The sequence below is a fragment of the Aspergillus tubingensis genome, assembly GCF_013340325.1.
Source record: "Aspergillus tubingensis WU-2223L DNA, scaffold_4, whole genome shotgun sequence".
Taxonomy (NCBI): Eukaryota; Fungi; Ascomycota; class Eurotiomycetes; order Eurotiales; family Aspergillaceae; genus Aspergillus; species Aspergillus tubingensis.
The window spans coordinates 724,536-738,745 of record NW_023336278.1 but is presented as its reverse complement, the minus strand read 5'-3'; the positions used below and the strand labels follow the sequence as shown (position 1 = coordinate 738,745).

At 47.6% G+C, this 14,210-nt stretch overlaps 5 protein-coding genes across 5 annotated transcripts; 2 read left to right on the top strand and 3 right to left on the bottom strand.

Annotated features, from left to right (window-relative positions):
• Positions 1-243: 243 nt before the first annotated feature.
• Positions 244-1,150, bottom strand: AtWU_02795 (2-deoxy-D-gluconate 3-dehydrogenase; the record flags this gene model as incomplete). Its single annotated transcript, XM_035497908.1, has 3 exons — positions 244-687; positions 763-975; positions 1,034-1,150. 3 exons carry the CDS (start codon positions 1,148-1,150, stop codon positions 244-246), a joined length of 774 nt encoding a protein of 257 aa, XP_035353801.1.
• A 192-nt stretch (positions 1,151-1,342) lies between these two features.
• AtWU_02794 (D-galactonate dehydratase) lies at positions 1,343-2,647 on the bottom strand (the record flags this gene model as incomplete). Its single annotated transcript, XM_035497907.1, has 4 exons — positions 1,343-1,635; positions 1,689-2,149; positions 2,197-2,418; positions 2,472-2,647. 4 exons carry the CDS (start codon positions 2,645-2,647, stop codon positions 1,343-1,345), a joined length of 1,152 nt encoding a protein of 383 aa, XP_035353800.1.
• A 628-nt stretch (positions 2,648-3,275) lies between these two features.
• AtWU_02793 (uncharacterized protein) lies at positions 3,276-4,608 on the top strand (the record flags this gene model as incomplete). Its single annotated transcript, XM_035497906.1, has 3 exons — positions 3,276-3,570; positions 3,701-4,090; positions 4,190-4,608. 3 exons carry the CDS (start codon positions 3,276-3,278, stop codon positions 4,606-4,608), a joined length of 1,104 nt encoding a protein of 367 aa, XP_035353799.1.
• Positions 4,609-8,785: 4,177 nt separating this feature from the next.
• On the bottom strand, positions 8,786-9,799 carry AtWU_02792 (ribonuclease H-like protein; the record flags this gene model as incomplete). The annotated part of the gene is made up of 1 exon (XM_035497905.1): positions 8,786-9,799. One exon carries the CDS (start codon positions 9,797-9,799, stop codon positions 8,786-8,788), a length of 1,014 nt encoding a protein of 337 aa, XP_035353798.1.
• Positions 9,800-11,713: 1,914 nt separating this feature from the next.
• Positions 11,714-13,639, top strand: AtWU_02791 (putative MFS transporter; the record flags this gene model as incomplete). The annotated part of the gene is made up of 8 exons (XM_035497904.1): positions 11,714-11,935; positions 11,988-12,099; positions 12,153-12,370; positions 12,418-12,462; positions 12,513-12,855; positions 12,907-12,969; positions 13,023-13,227; positions 13,288-13,639. The coding sequence occupies 8 exons, from the start codon at positions 11,714-11,716 to the stop codon at positions 13,637-13,639; spliced, it is 1,560 nt and encodes a 519-aa protein (XP_035353797.1).
• Positions 13,640-14,210: the final 571 nt, after the last annotated feature.

The following is a 14,210-nucleotide window of genomic DNA, read 5'->3' as shown; positions in this document are numbered from 1 at the left end:
TCTCAAGGTGTCCGGGATTATTGATTGTTCGTTCTTCCTTTATTTCTATTTTATAAACATATTGATATATATGTTTTCTTGTATGGCTTCTAGTTACATGACAGAGTCAATTTAGTGTCAGAATCTTTCAGAATCTACTTGAACTAATCTCCAGCTGCGGTCTGACACCGTAACACGGAGTTCTTTACCCCAAAATTTCCGGAAAAGACGGATTAGACTGGTATAACACACCCAAAAGAATCTCTACCTCCCCATCCACCCCCCATCAACCAACATCACACTCCCCGAAACATACCGACTCGCCTTCCCAGCTAAAAAGACCGTAACGCCCTTGAAATCCTCCGCGGTACCCCATCTCCCCGCCGGGATACGTTCAAGTATACTCTTCGCGCGGTCCTGATCATTCAATAGCGCCGTATTCATCTCCGTAGCTACATACCCCGGCGCCACCGCATTAACATTGATACCCTTGCTCGCCCATTCGTTTGACAAAGCTTTCGTGAGCTGCGCCACGCCGCCCTTCGCAGCCGCATACGCAGGGACTGTAATCCCTCCCTGGAAGGAGACTAGCGAGGCGACGTTGATGATGGAGCCGCGGTGGCCGGTGGCGTCTGGGGTGCGGGTGAGCATGTAGGCGCCGATGTCGCGGCAGAGAGTGAAGATTGTGGTTAGGTTGGTTTGGAGGACCTATTTTTCATATTTCCTTTGATTAGTGGACGGGCGGTTTGAAGGATGGGGGAAGGGAGGGACTGGATGACTGACTTCGTCCCAGTCGCTGTCTGGGAATAGATGGCTGGGATGGCGTCGTTGGATGCCTGCGCAGTTGACTAGGATGCTGATGTCGTGGCCGTCGGAGAGGAGGGTAGGTGTGAGTTGTGAGACGGATTCGCGGGAGGAGAGGTCCGCGGTGTAGATGGTTGCCTTGCGGCCGAGGGATTCGATGCGTTGTTTTGTTTCGGTGTTGGATGTGTCTCTCTATTTCGTGTCAGTTAGAGTCTGTAGTTGGTGTATAGTATGTGGTGATGGTGAATACCTGGACGAGGATCACGTCGCTGCCGGCTTCGGCCAGGGCAATGGCCATTTGCTGGCCGATGCCGCGGGTGCCGCCAGTGACAAGGGCGGTTGTATTTTCGAGAGAGAAGAGGTCCATTATTTACGGTCAGTTGACTGGGAGTGATTGAGTATGGCTTGTGAATACTATCTTAGTACTATATGAGCTATAGCTGGTATATGTATTCGGACCGATATCCGAGGCACCCCCACGCTCTCCGCATTTCCAGACGTCAAGATGCAGATCACCTCCGCATTCACCCCCACATTCTGTCCTACAAGTCTAAGCTATCTACCACTCGCGAATACCCCCATCGACGCCATAGAATTCCTTCGGTAGCCATGGCTCCGTTTCCCGACTGATTCTACGCACCATCTCCTCGTCAATCTCCACTCCCAGCCCCGCTCCTGTGGGCGCTGGCACATACCCCTCTTCAATGTTGAAAACCGTGGGATTTGTTAGGTAGCTCGTGAGGTCAATGTCACCGGCTTCAACGTTGTAATGCATTCCGAGCGACATTTCCTGAATGACGAAGTTCGGAGTCGAGAGGGCGACTTGCATTGAAGCCGCGAGGGCAATTGGACCTGACAAAATCATTAACACCCGAAACGTGTAGGAGAAGTGGGATGAAGCTCACCAAGAGGACAGTGCGGCGCAATCGCCACGTCATACGTCTCTGCCATGGTCGCAATTCGCTTTGTTTCCGAGATTCCACCAGCATGCGCGATATCCGGCTGCAGCACATCCACTGACGCATCCTCGAGGAACCGCTTCACATCCCACCTAGTATACAAACGCTCTCCAAAGGCGATCGGGATAGTTGTGTGTTGAGAAAGCTGCTTGATAGCTTCTGGGTGCTCAACGAGCAGGGGTTCCTCGATGAACAGAGGACGGTAAGGCTCAAGTGCTTTCGCAAGCTGCTTAGCCATGGGGCGATGGAGACGGCCGTGAAAGTCGAGACCAGCGTCAAGACCGAGAGCCTTCACCTGCTTGATGCGCTCGATGCAGGAGTCTAGTACAGATGGCGAGTCGAGCCAGTTCATGTCCTCTGTCGCGTTCATCTTGACGCATTTGAGACCCTGTGCAAGACGTGCCTTGCTGGGTGCTATTAGAATTGGAACGCGAACAGTGGGAAGGTGACTTACGCAGCTACTTCAACATCACTGGGTCGATCACCACCAATCCAAGCGTAAACCTGTACCTTGTTGCGTACCTTGCCGCCGAGGAGCTGGTACACCGGTACGTTCAACCTGCGACCCTTCAAATCCCACAATGCGATGTCAATGCCGGACAAGGCGGACATGAAAACCGGCCCACCGCGATAGAAGCCCAGTCGCCAGATAGTTTGCCAGATGTGCTCGATGTCACTACTCCATTAGCACTGAAACAAGATAAGAACAAAGAAATTGAGGAAGCATACTCAGCCTCATAACCCACAAGCCTTCCAATAATCTCATCCAACGCACCCTCCACAGCCTGTGTATGCCCCTCAAGAGTAGCCTCACCCCAACCAAACTTATCTTCATTGTCCGTCACCTTGACGAAAAGCCAGCGCGGCTTGACGCGAAAGTACTCGATAGACTTGATGGGAGCCATGATTCTGGACAATTGGAATTAGCAATGAGCTTGCTTTTGCAATGACGCCGTAGCTACTTAACAGACATAGTATTTATGTAGCACCCCCACGCAATACAGCTTCTAGATCTCCAACGATAGCAGCTGCGAATACCCCCATACCCCGCGTGGGGGTAGCACAGCTGCTGTAGGCCGTGGGGGGAGAGGATGAGGTCGGGAATTTCACATTATTGGTGGATCAATAAATGGCGTGCATATCCGAATCTGCAGGTGCTTGAGCACTGATGGATCGGAAAAGTGGACTGGTTATCCGGGTGGTGCCATATTTATCAGGCCAGGATATGATATGGACCTTATTTCCGGCGATGATGCTGTGGATGGGTAATTGTTGGACTGGTAGGGTGGTATTATAATGTTGCCATGGTTGATCCTATTGTCAGAACACTCCGCTTGTTGATAGTATTATGATAGCATAACTACTTATCCTGTATAGGGAAGTTCATAAGCTCTGATAGATTCTCCCCTAATATGTCATCATTACTCTGAATATGAACGAAACCGTTATAACAATCCAACTTTCCCTGCCAGTAACTAGCCTAACCTGCATTCAGGTGGTAGTCAGATACACATAATGCCACAGCAAGAGAAAATGCCAGACCCAGACTCTGTCTCCAACAACTCCTCTTTGCTCTTTTCCTCTGACGATGAACATAGCAGTGGCCACTACGATGTGGATGATCTTCGCGGAGAAGATGATGATTATTTCCAACAATGTTATATCTGCGGCTACGCGTTCTACTTGAATAGGCTTTCACCAGACGCACACGACTTGAATCATGTCACCTTCCGCCATCCCAAAAAGGGTATCTGCAAAGCCCAAAAATTAGAGAATTTGGATATGTATGGCGATTATCAGTCATTGTGGTGGATGCCTCGTCGGATGAGTAAGCTAACCTGCTACCTACCATCATAAGTACTTACTGCGTAAGGTCAACATCATGGCCTGGAAAACCGCTGGAGGCCGCGGAAAAGTTGTCTGGAGGTTTGATTGCTACTGACATAAATACCCGCCAGTTCTACACAACATTAAAAACGATGGGTGCCAGATATCCGGCGTTACCATACCACGAATAAATTATGGCACCTTCTTTGTACCTTGGAAGAAGACTGATGGTTTGATCTACGAGCCTCGTACAAGTGAGCAAAGGCGGAAGGTGGTCATGCCGATGGTTAAGGTTATGATCGATGAAGAAGGTCATACCCTCATGAGCGGGTATGAAGACGATATTTCCCATGACTGGATGGGATATCCAGTCCACGCACGGTGCTGGGAACTGCTCATGCACCACAAGCTAGGCGATATTGCGAACAAGAACCTGAAGGTTCTCATGTTAGCTTTAATACAGAGGCATGAGGAGAACTCGTGGAGACGGGTGTGTGGGATGCCAGACGAGTGGTTTGGAGGTAGATATGCATCTTTATATTCATTCCTTCTGTGCAAGATTCTTGAACACATCGTTGCCTTTTTTGAGTGGACTAATGGTTGAACTAATGCTGTGTCAGACCCGGTCCGGACTGAGTGTGTCAAAACAGCGCTGGAGCAGACTACTCAAAAGCGAACTAGAAACAAAGGGAAGATTTTTCAACCGAAAGGTACTCCGAAGGTCCGAGAGTCTATGCTTCTGCTTCTCCCATGGGAGATATTGAATATGATTTTCGGTTTTCTGCCTTCTCAGGGAGTTATCAATGTACAAAGAGCCCTCCATCTAACCTTGGACGATGACTTCTGGCACTCACGGATAAGCACCAAAATCTTCCATGAAGTGAAAACACCCACGCCCCGAATTGATTGGAAGCACTTATGCCTGAAACTGGAAAGACGACTGGAGAAGTCTGAGGCATTAGCTACACGGCAACGCCTACTAGCTTGTTTAGATGAGATATATTCATTGTGTAGCACAACTCAATACGAGTCTAACTAATAACCAATTAATACTTGACACTCGGTTGTATATTTAGATAGCATTTTACGAAGTAGCAGAGGTCAGTAGGAATTAGCATACCCTAGACTTAAGGACAATCTGCATTCCTCGAGAACAAGCCAGATTGTAACAGTGAACGCGCCCCAGTCCTCCACTGGGAACCCCGAGATTGTCCCGAAGATTTTGTCCTAGGTAGATACGTATGCGTAAAATGGCTGAGCTTATTACCACATTCTGAGCCAGTTGTCGATATAATATTGCCGTTACGCTAACTGCCAGGCCGAAAACAATATATCGCGTCTATCTGGTCACCTGACAACAGATATGTTCATATCTATGACAATAGGCATCTGGCACCGCTTTGCAGCATCTACGCTCATGATATCAACCCCATTGAGCTGAAATATATCATGTAGAGTCTTTCAGCGATATCCTTCTTCCGCGTAGTATGAGATCATAGAACGTCTCTGGATGGGCAATTGGCCGCGCACAGTTCTCTCAAAGTTCGTTACCATGGATATATACTTGGGTTGGATAGGGACGTGCCTTTGCTAAGCCTCCGGACTTCGGAGCCTTGACAGATATATCCTGAGGTTATAAATTTTTGACGTTGTACCTTTGTGTCAGGAAACTTCCTTCTCATTGACTTGAAGCTGATTCATCAATGATAACCCTTTTACTAGAGTTTTATGCGGGAAGGAAGAACTTCTGGTTTCCCTTATAGAAGCTGTAATGGACGGGTGCATTCGGTCTTGCATGGTTAGGAAATGTGACGGACTCCAGCGTTATGAAGTCGTTTAAAGAAGGAGAGCCGCACCATGGAGCAAGCACTATCTGAGAGACCGATGTGACTGTAGGGAGGAGCTGGGCTACGTTTCTGCTCATAATGATTCCTCTGACCGATAGGTGAAAGTCAATGAGCGAATTGGCGTAACACTTATTTCTGTTGCCTTCTCAAATAAGGCTTCTTATAGACAAAAGCTTTCTCATTCAGCTGTTGAAGCCGTACAAAGAACAATGCTGACCTTTAGTAAGTAAAACTGCTGCAGTTCGAGCCAGGATATCTTGTAGAACGTGGCCAGTGATCTCGACATATCTTCAAGACTCTCTGGATCATCGAATAGCCCCGATGAGTCACCTAAGTCTAAATTGTGGTAGTCTCTGTATTTAAGGACCAGGTATCTTGGCGTAAGCTGTGGCCATGTGAATGCGTTCTAGGAGCACTTCATCCGTGTCGCTGGTGACCATATCCATTGCAGCTAGAACCACCTTTTGCTCCTATCTCCTAGAGTTCGTCATTCGACAAATTCGTTGATTGAGTTTTGGTAATATTGAGCGCCCTCATGACAATTAGTGACGCTAGATCAGTAGGTTCCAAAGAGTCTGTTCTGACTTTTCTTTTGGTATGCCTCTGGGTCTCCGTCGTTAGATGACCCACTTCAAGGAAGCATTGATTGTCAACGTCTTCTCCCATCTCAATTTCCAAACGAAATCTCCAATCGGTTCTTACTCCATTTAGCAGTGAATAGATTGAGTATTTTCCGAGTCATCTCGTCTTGCTCATGATTCGACGCTCTAACAATCAATAGCGGGTTTCGCCTGTTTCGATGATATTATCATATCGTCCCGTTGTTATGTGCCAGTAGCAATTCTTATATATGATTATGCTTTGAATTCTTCATCCTCATGCAAAGCGTATCTGATTGCCTGTCTTGCTTGTCGGATAGCAGGTTGTTTATTGCCAGATTTGTCGATATCTGACACCTCCAGGATGTCCCTCTTAGTACTTCTGATAACAGATAGTAATTCTGCTGCGATAAATGAAGAATGCATACCATAGTTGTAATAATGCTGATATGCCCGTAAGATTTACCTTCTACTCTTCTGGTCGTTGTGCATAATCCTTCCTGGGTTAGTATTGTGAGCCACATCCCACTGACATTCCCGGCTGAGCTTCGCTATGTAGCACAGAAGCATATGCCCGTTAAGAATATCTAACAAGGCAATATCGAGAGCCATAACTCTGTAATACCAGTGTATGGTCCAAAATCGCTTTCTGCTTCTCGAGACTTTGCCCGAACATCTCCGCTACTGGGAATCAACGGGTTAAAGTAGTAACCGATATCCCACGCACTTTGAAGGAACTCCGGTTTTTAACACCGTAGTGTTGTACTTGTTCGTATGGATTGACGGTGCCTTTTTTTTTTGCCAATCCTCGTATCCTTCCTTTGGCAACACATGCATGTTCTTTCGGGAAACATGACATGCTCACGTACTATAAAAGTCTTATATTAGCCACGTACGGAATTATCGACGCTGCGAAGAGAGAACGTACAGTTGCTATATGCAATGGCCCAGCAGCACAGACAACGGCCCATTGGGCCAGCTGGTAAAGGCAGAACAAGACCACTCTGAGACGACGGAACCTCAGCGGTCCATAGGACCTACTAGAAGTGGATCAAGTGTGCCGAATGACAGCACCATATTTGCTCATAATTAAACTGTTCAACAAGGTTGGCCCATTGGGCTTGCTAGATAGCAATGGTCAGATGAAACCAGCAAAACGCCGAGACTGTTTTCAACAGCGGGCCACCGAGGAGTCAATATAGGCCCATAGGGCTACTATAAGAGATTTTGGTGATTCATACACCTATGCAATGTTAGTGTGCGTTCAACGTCTTGGACTTAGTATTCCAGTATGGGCGAAAAGGGGAAGAGACGGTGTGGAAGGGAGGGAATATTCAAAAAGTTGGGAATGCCAAGTGGAAGCACAATTAAGGAAGACTGCAGTCACCTTTCCCGTCGTTTCTTTATATCTGGAAAATGTCAATGGTGTCAATTGGGGCTTCACATGGCAACCCGGAATATGAACTGAAGACTCCTTTCATAAACCCAATCCGGGCTTCGTCGATAGGATATATGTTTTCATCGACATCACTAAAGCAGATTGGCCAGTTCAGATGTACTGAATATATTCCTAACTTGCGGAGTTCGGCGACTTAGTATCCAGGTATACACATAATAGAATTCTTTTCGGGAGTGCTAGACAATCTTCTTTTTTTCATTTGAAGAATGGACCATTTATTTGATTTTAAAGACAAATACTTTATATTTTATTAAGGTATCCTAAGTTGAGGGGATAATGCAGAAGGAAGATTACGAAGGGCAAAAGCAGCATTTTTATATCTCGCCCCGAGTCGGAGAATGGCAATGAATAATCATAGGAAATGAAGTAATTGGCCATTCATTCAGCGCGCAGTCAATATATCAGTGATCAGTTGCAGTGATATCCGGAGAGTATAGAGGGAATCATCGGGGTTTATGTGAATACATGTCGTAGTTCCCTTGGATGAGGCGGACAGGAAAGGGAATGCCAACTATTGGGTTGCAGTGCTTAGGGTAGGCCAGTATCAGAACGTGAATGGCTTCGTCCTCGGGTCTTTGACACTTGAGCACGATCATCCCTTGATTGAGAGGATGTAACTTTAAAGACATGGCAATCAACCCTGCGTGAAATATCATAACTTGAACCACGTTTAGCCTTCACCTTTACATGCTCAAACCCTCCAGCTGCGCGAGAAGCTTTCCGGAGGACATCGGTTACAGATCGCATCCGTATCGCCGTCCATGGTCTTGCCCCATACTCCGTATATTGCTTTGGACAATTAGCAGCTCTCGTCGATGCGGTTCGAGCTGCTCAAGTACAGACGTATACTTAGGCCCACGCATATCCAAACTTCCTTGATCATGCGCGTTTTCCATTTCCTGCACATGAGCCTGAGCAGCACCGAGCTTGGGATCTCGGGCACCAGGCTCTTCCGAACGGGGTGACAAGACTTGCGATTTCACTGGGGCGACGGAAGACGTACTGGATTTTGATGTTGTAATGCCTCAAGTGTGCCCAGCTTTTCTCTGATCATCCTGTTCTCCCTGCGTTGTGCTTCAATATTACTCCCGAAAGCCGACAGCTCTTTACAATGCCGAGGAAACTTTGGTGGATTTGATGGGGCTCGGCCCATGTTAAAATCGTAATTGAAGATTGCTATTGCCGGTCGTTTCTATATATACTACAATGATGGCTGCAGATCAATAGAAAAAAAGAGTATTATTACGGAAACTGACGTCCAGAGAAGCAGCGCTTACAATAGAACCGTAGATGAAATCCTCACATGATCGATCACAACGAAGGAGGAAATTCCTCCACGAACTCGATAGGAGCCGAGTCAGGCACAGTCGCCCAATTAGCCAGCCTAACCGCGTCCTGATTTAGCAACCTATCAATGTGCCACAGATGGACCTCTCTTCCCTGCACATAGCAACACCTCACCTCCTTCAGCAACGCCTCCCATAAGTCCCTATTCTTGATCGGTCTGCCACCAGCATTTTTCCAATCCCTTGTAAGCCATCTGCGGATCCAGAGTGTTGCATTATTGACAACATAACTTGAGTCCGTGGCGACAACCACGCTGTCAAACGTATTGCCGTCATGAGACAGATACTTCAAGGCCGCAATCACAGCTCGCAGCTCCGCACGAGTTCTCGTCTGTTGATGATAGACTCTAGTTGGTCCCATTAACTCAAGGCGACCAGCAACCCCACCAGTGATATTGCGTGATGGGTTCTGTGGTCTGTATACGAACGACCAGCCAGCTTTGGCATAGTTCTCATCCCCCTTCCAATTATCATGGCAAGCGCCAGCTGTATATACCAGGCATTGGTAGTGGTTCTCTCTTCCAACGAATCGGCGTATCGAAGGCCTGCCCTCTGATACGAAAACGAGCGGTTTGAAGAGTGATCGTGGAGTATCCTCTGGGGTTGGAGGGAGGAACTTCTGGGGGAACACGGGCTGAATTCGGCTTTCTTTGCCGTGTCGGCCATTGTGTCTCTTGTTGGACTTTTGGTGTGGCTCATCGATCTCCATTGATCGAGGGTTCATCGAGGGTTGTTGTCTCTCGTTTCTGGTGGCTTTGGCAGAACTGTGGTTGTCATTATGAACATCACCAGCTTCCTCCATTTGGATGTCCTGAGCGACATGGGTATTATAGTCCTCGCCTGCTTCCCACATTCCGATGTCCTCTCTCATCTTGCTGTAATCCACGCAGCACATAGCGCAGATCACGAGGAGGTGTTCGCGACATACAAGCCTCCCGCCGTCAATGGTAAGGGGCGAGGAGGGTCGGTCGAACTTCATCTTGAGGATGAATGATACCTTTCTTGTTTGGGGCTTCGATGGTGATGGGGGGAGTACTCTGGTGCCTAAAGAAACTAATCAGGATTGTTCAAGTGGTAAGTCGCTTAAATGTAAGTACAGGGTCGCCGGCTGTTATAGAAGGAATGGGAAGTTCCTAGGCTGAATAGCGTAAAGTTATGCTACGATAAACATCTGTCAACTAGCGTCAAACCTCTTAGAGGCTGTTTATATGGGCGTGGGTTGTCCCTTGGAGGATGACCCTGCGTGGGAGAGTTTCTCTTTATGGAACTTCCCGTAGACAGCGGGATCTTTCACGGAACCCTGCTGAGGTCTACCTATATTCACTTAACATCATGCAGGCGACGATATAGGTCTTGGAAGGTAACTTCACAGCAGATCTTTCATGGCGGTACAAATCAAAATGCTGATTTCTGAACTGATCAGCAGGGCTGTCTTCATCATTAGTTTTGCTGGTACCTTTGACTCATTCTGGCGTGAAGGATGCATTTTCAGTTACCGCTGATCTGTGAATATAGTTTGTGGAAGACTTTTTCGGAGTTATCCAGCAGATGTTGTCATGTTTATTCTCTTGATAGCAGTAGGCACTCTACGACAGACATTGTCCTTTGTCGAGGGTGGGAGATGAAGAGGAGCCGTTTTGAATCTGGAAAAATATTCGAAGGACAAACAAAGAACATATCAGTGCCTGGCACCACTACCCATCTTCTGAGCGAGATAAACCAGTTTTCATCGATTATTAGTCAGTTAAGGATCCTTGGCCGTTTGCATTTCATTCTTCCGATCGGGTTCCTGGATCGGACGTTAGTCCCTATCCTGTGTCATTGTCCCCACTATTCGGAGGTTGAGTTCTCCGACGACGTGGTCCCTGGAAGGTGGAACAATTCACTCGAGCAAGCTGAGCAAGTAATTACGTGTGAAGATCTTCTCCTGATGTTCCGCGTTCCAACTGTTGATGATTCCACGTGCTATGGTGGGGAGCATTCCAACTAACCTTAATACTTAATCCTGAGTGCACATGGCGGACACGTCAAATAGGCTAAAAGTTTGTAGCTTGGCGAAAGGGTCTCCTGTCATAGGCAAAAGCCGTGAATGGCGAAAGCTCGAGCGTTGAAAGACTGGCAAGCATCAACATACACATAATTATCTAAAGGCAGGGCACGCATGTTGAGACCGGACACCTGAAGTCTGGATCCCAACAGGCCTGCGACAGGTTTTGATCATCGGGGGAAGAGGCAAAATGAGCGGACGGCGCGCTCTTCTCAGGCTATCCGCACACTGAGTGGGCACCATTACGAGCTTGAGACCTAGTCATTATCATCGAGCAGCGGAACAGGCTTGGCAAACCATTGTTTTCGCCTCCCTTCATGGCTTTTCCCTTACGGAACCTGTCCGCGGAGTGGGTCATATCACGGCACCAATCTTATCAATCAGTCACGATGAGCAGGATATGGCCAATGAAAGCAGACTACTGCCACAGCTTCAATAATATTAGCACACCACATGCTCCAGCAAATCGAGGTTTTCACAGATGCCAAGCCTAATATCGCAATCCTAAGACAGGCGGCTTTCCTCGAAAGGGATGCTTTTGCGACATTCGGAGAAACACGGGCATCTTATCTGATGGTATCTCCTTGGCACCATGGGTCCGATCGGTGAGAAAAGAAGCTTTAGCTTGTCTGAGCACGCTTGCTCCCTGCTGCTAGCATTCCTATAAAGACTGTGTCGATCCATTCCTTTCTTCGCTGCCCGCCTTTTGTTCTTTTGCGACGGAAAATTTGCTGGGTATTATTGCAAAAGAGGAACGACTGCACAAAGGCCGCCAAATTATATCATAAGACCAATCGTGAGCCTGATAACGTCTGGTTGGTGGTTTATCTGCCCTCGCCTTGCAATATGGCGACCGACAAGAAAGTCACCGAGGTTACAACTGCAGAGCCTACCTCTTCAGGCTCGTTCCATTCAACAGACAACAACACAGTAATGGACAATGCAGATGGAAAACGGCCGCCACCATTGCTCGCTAAGCTGATTGCCGTGTTTGTTATTTCCTGCATCAGTTTCGGGTCCCACTGGAGCAGCGGCGTTGTAGGAGCGATGAAGAGTACTCTAAAGAAGGTAATTACACACTGCTTTCAACACTGGTAAATATTACTGACCTTCGGTGTAGCAAATGCACATCACGAATACTCAATTCTCGTTACTCGAAGCCAGTGAGAACTTTATGGCTACCGTCCTTCTTCTACCGGGTGGTATTGTGACCGACAGAGTAGGAGGTGCTCGTAAGCATACCACACCTTTGTCGCTCGGTTTGCAAAATCCTAATCTGCCACAGGGATGATTGTTTATGGCAATATCGTGTATACCATTGGATCCATACTAGTGGCTGCTGCAACCACAGTTCGATCCTTCAAGTTCATGGTCGGCGGAAGGATCATCCTCTCCCTGGGTGACATTGCTACCCAAACAGCACAGTACAAGATGTTCTCGTCGTGGTTTCCTCCAAGCAATGGATTCGCCTCGACCCTTGGTTTTGAACTGGCAATTGGCAAAGTAAGCAGATCACCACACACCGCATATATTGAAGCTGACCGATACAGATTGGAGGGTTTGTAGGGAAGTCAACAGCAAACATCATCGCTAAGGTATGGATATCATCGAAAGAAAAGCATTTCGATCTACTGACACTGAACAGAATACCGGTAATTTCGCTTGGGTCTTTTGGACATCCGTGTTCATGAACCTTTTCACGAACGCAGCAACTTGCTTCTTCTGGCTGTTCAATCGTTATTGCGAGAAACACTTCCGTGGTCGCGAAGACAAGGCAACCCAGGAGACTCTGACTGAAAAGAACAAGAAGTTCGAACTTCGCAAGATGTTCCAATTGCCGTGGATGTTCTGGGCTATTCTCGCCTTCTCAATGTTCCAGACTAGCACAGCCAGCGTCTTCAGCTCGAACGCCACAGAGTTAGCTGAGAAGAGATTCAATGTCGATGCAATCAAGGCGGGATGGTACAGCTCGTTGGCCCAATATGCAGGTAGGTCATCAGCTGATTTTACGTTACAAGAGATATCGCTGACCAATCCAGGTTTCTTCCTTGTACCCTGCTTGGGAGTTTTTATTGACATCCTCGGCCATCGTGCCTCTGTTCGTAAGTAGTTAACTCATGCTGCTGAGCTACAGTTTACTCACGTTTTATCGCAGTATGCGTGTGCGGTTTGGGGATCTTTATCGCCATGGTACTGGTGAACTTCGCCGAGTCCAAACAAGGCACAGCCGCGGCATTCGGTATGTACGCGGTTGCGGTTTCACTGGGTCCAACATCTATCATCGACGGCATCCGTACAACTCTTTGGCACCAGTCGGTCTTTGGCTCTGCGTACGCACTAAAGGTTACCATGAATAACGCGTATGACCCCTTAGCAACCAAACGAGCATAGAGAATTCAAGGACTAACCAATGGCTTTAGGATGACGATCATTATCGGCATCATTACAGGTGCGCTTCAAGATGCTGATAATGATTCCTACCGTCGATCCGTGCGGGTCTACCTCTTTCTGGCCATCTGTTGCGCGATTGTTTCGATCGTCCTCCTGATCGGTTCCATTATCGGTCGGGATCTTGCTCCTCTGCAATGGACCCGCAAGCGACGCATGGCCTCCGGAGCTGAGTACATCGGCAAGCTTCGGGAACATCATCTGGTGACACACTACCAGCGTAGCAGAATGATCTCCATCTGCTGCTTCACTGGTTTGGTGTTGCTTGTGATGGGAAGCTGGGCGGCATATATCTGGGGAGCAGTGACAGGAAATAATCCTTGATAACGGCCTTTCCCATAATGTGTTAGATAATCTTGATAATAATAACAACAATAATAAAGCTTATTCCAGACAGTGATGTTCGAAAGGTATTTACGGAAAGATATAGAAATAGGAAAACAAGATGGACTGGTGGCTATGGGGAGATAGCACGCTAAGCTAGATCGGGTTTAGCCATCACCTGTACCGGCACTAATCCAAGATCGGCCGGCTGGACGACTGCGGCAGATCTCCAGGAAGCTGGGCATCTTTGCAACAACTGGCCATTTTTCTGCCGAGTTGATTATACTAGGCAGCGTATTTAGTCCCTTGGATGTTTATGATCCCCCGCGATGCTCGCAGTTTATCCTATATAGCTTTACGGCGACCGGGGAACACGACGCCCTTCACATGTTTGTTGACTTTGCTTGCCGGACAGAAGGATTCGAGCATCCCCCCGCCAACATCAATGAGAGACATTCACCCAGATCGACTTTTGCTCTGAACAACTTCTCACCTCTGTTTCCTGTTGATCGTGCCCTCCTAATATCAATTATCAAACAATCGTTGCTTCACATAGAGACTTACCTGACAA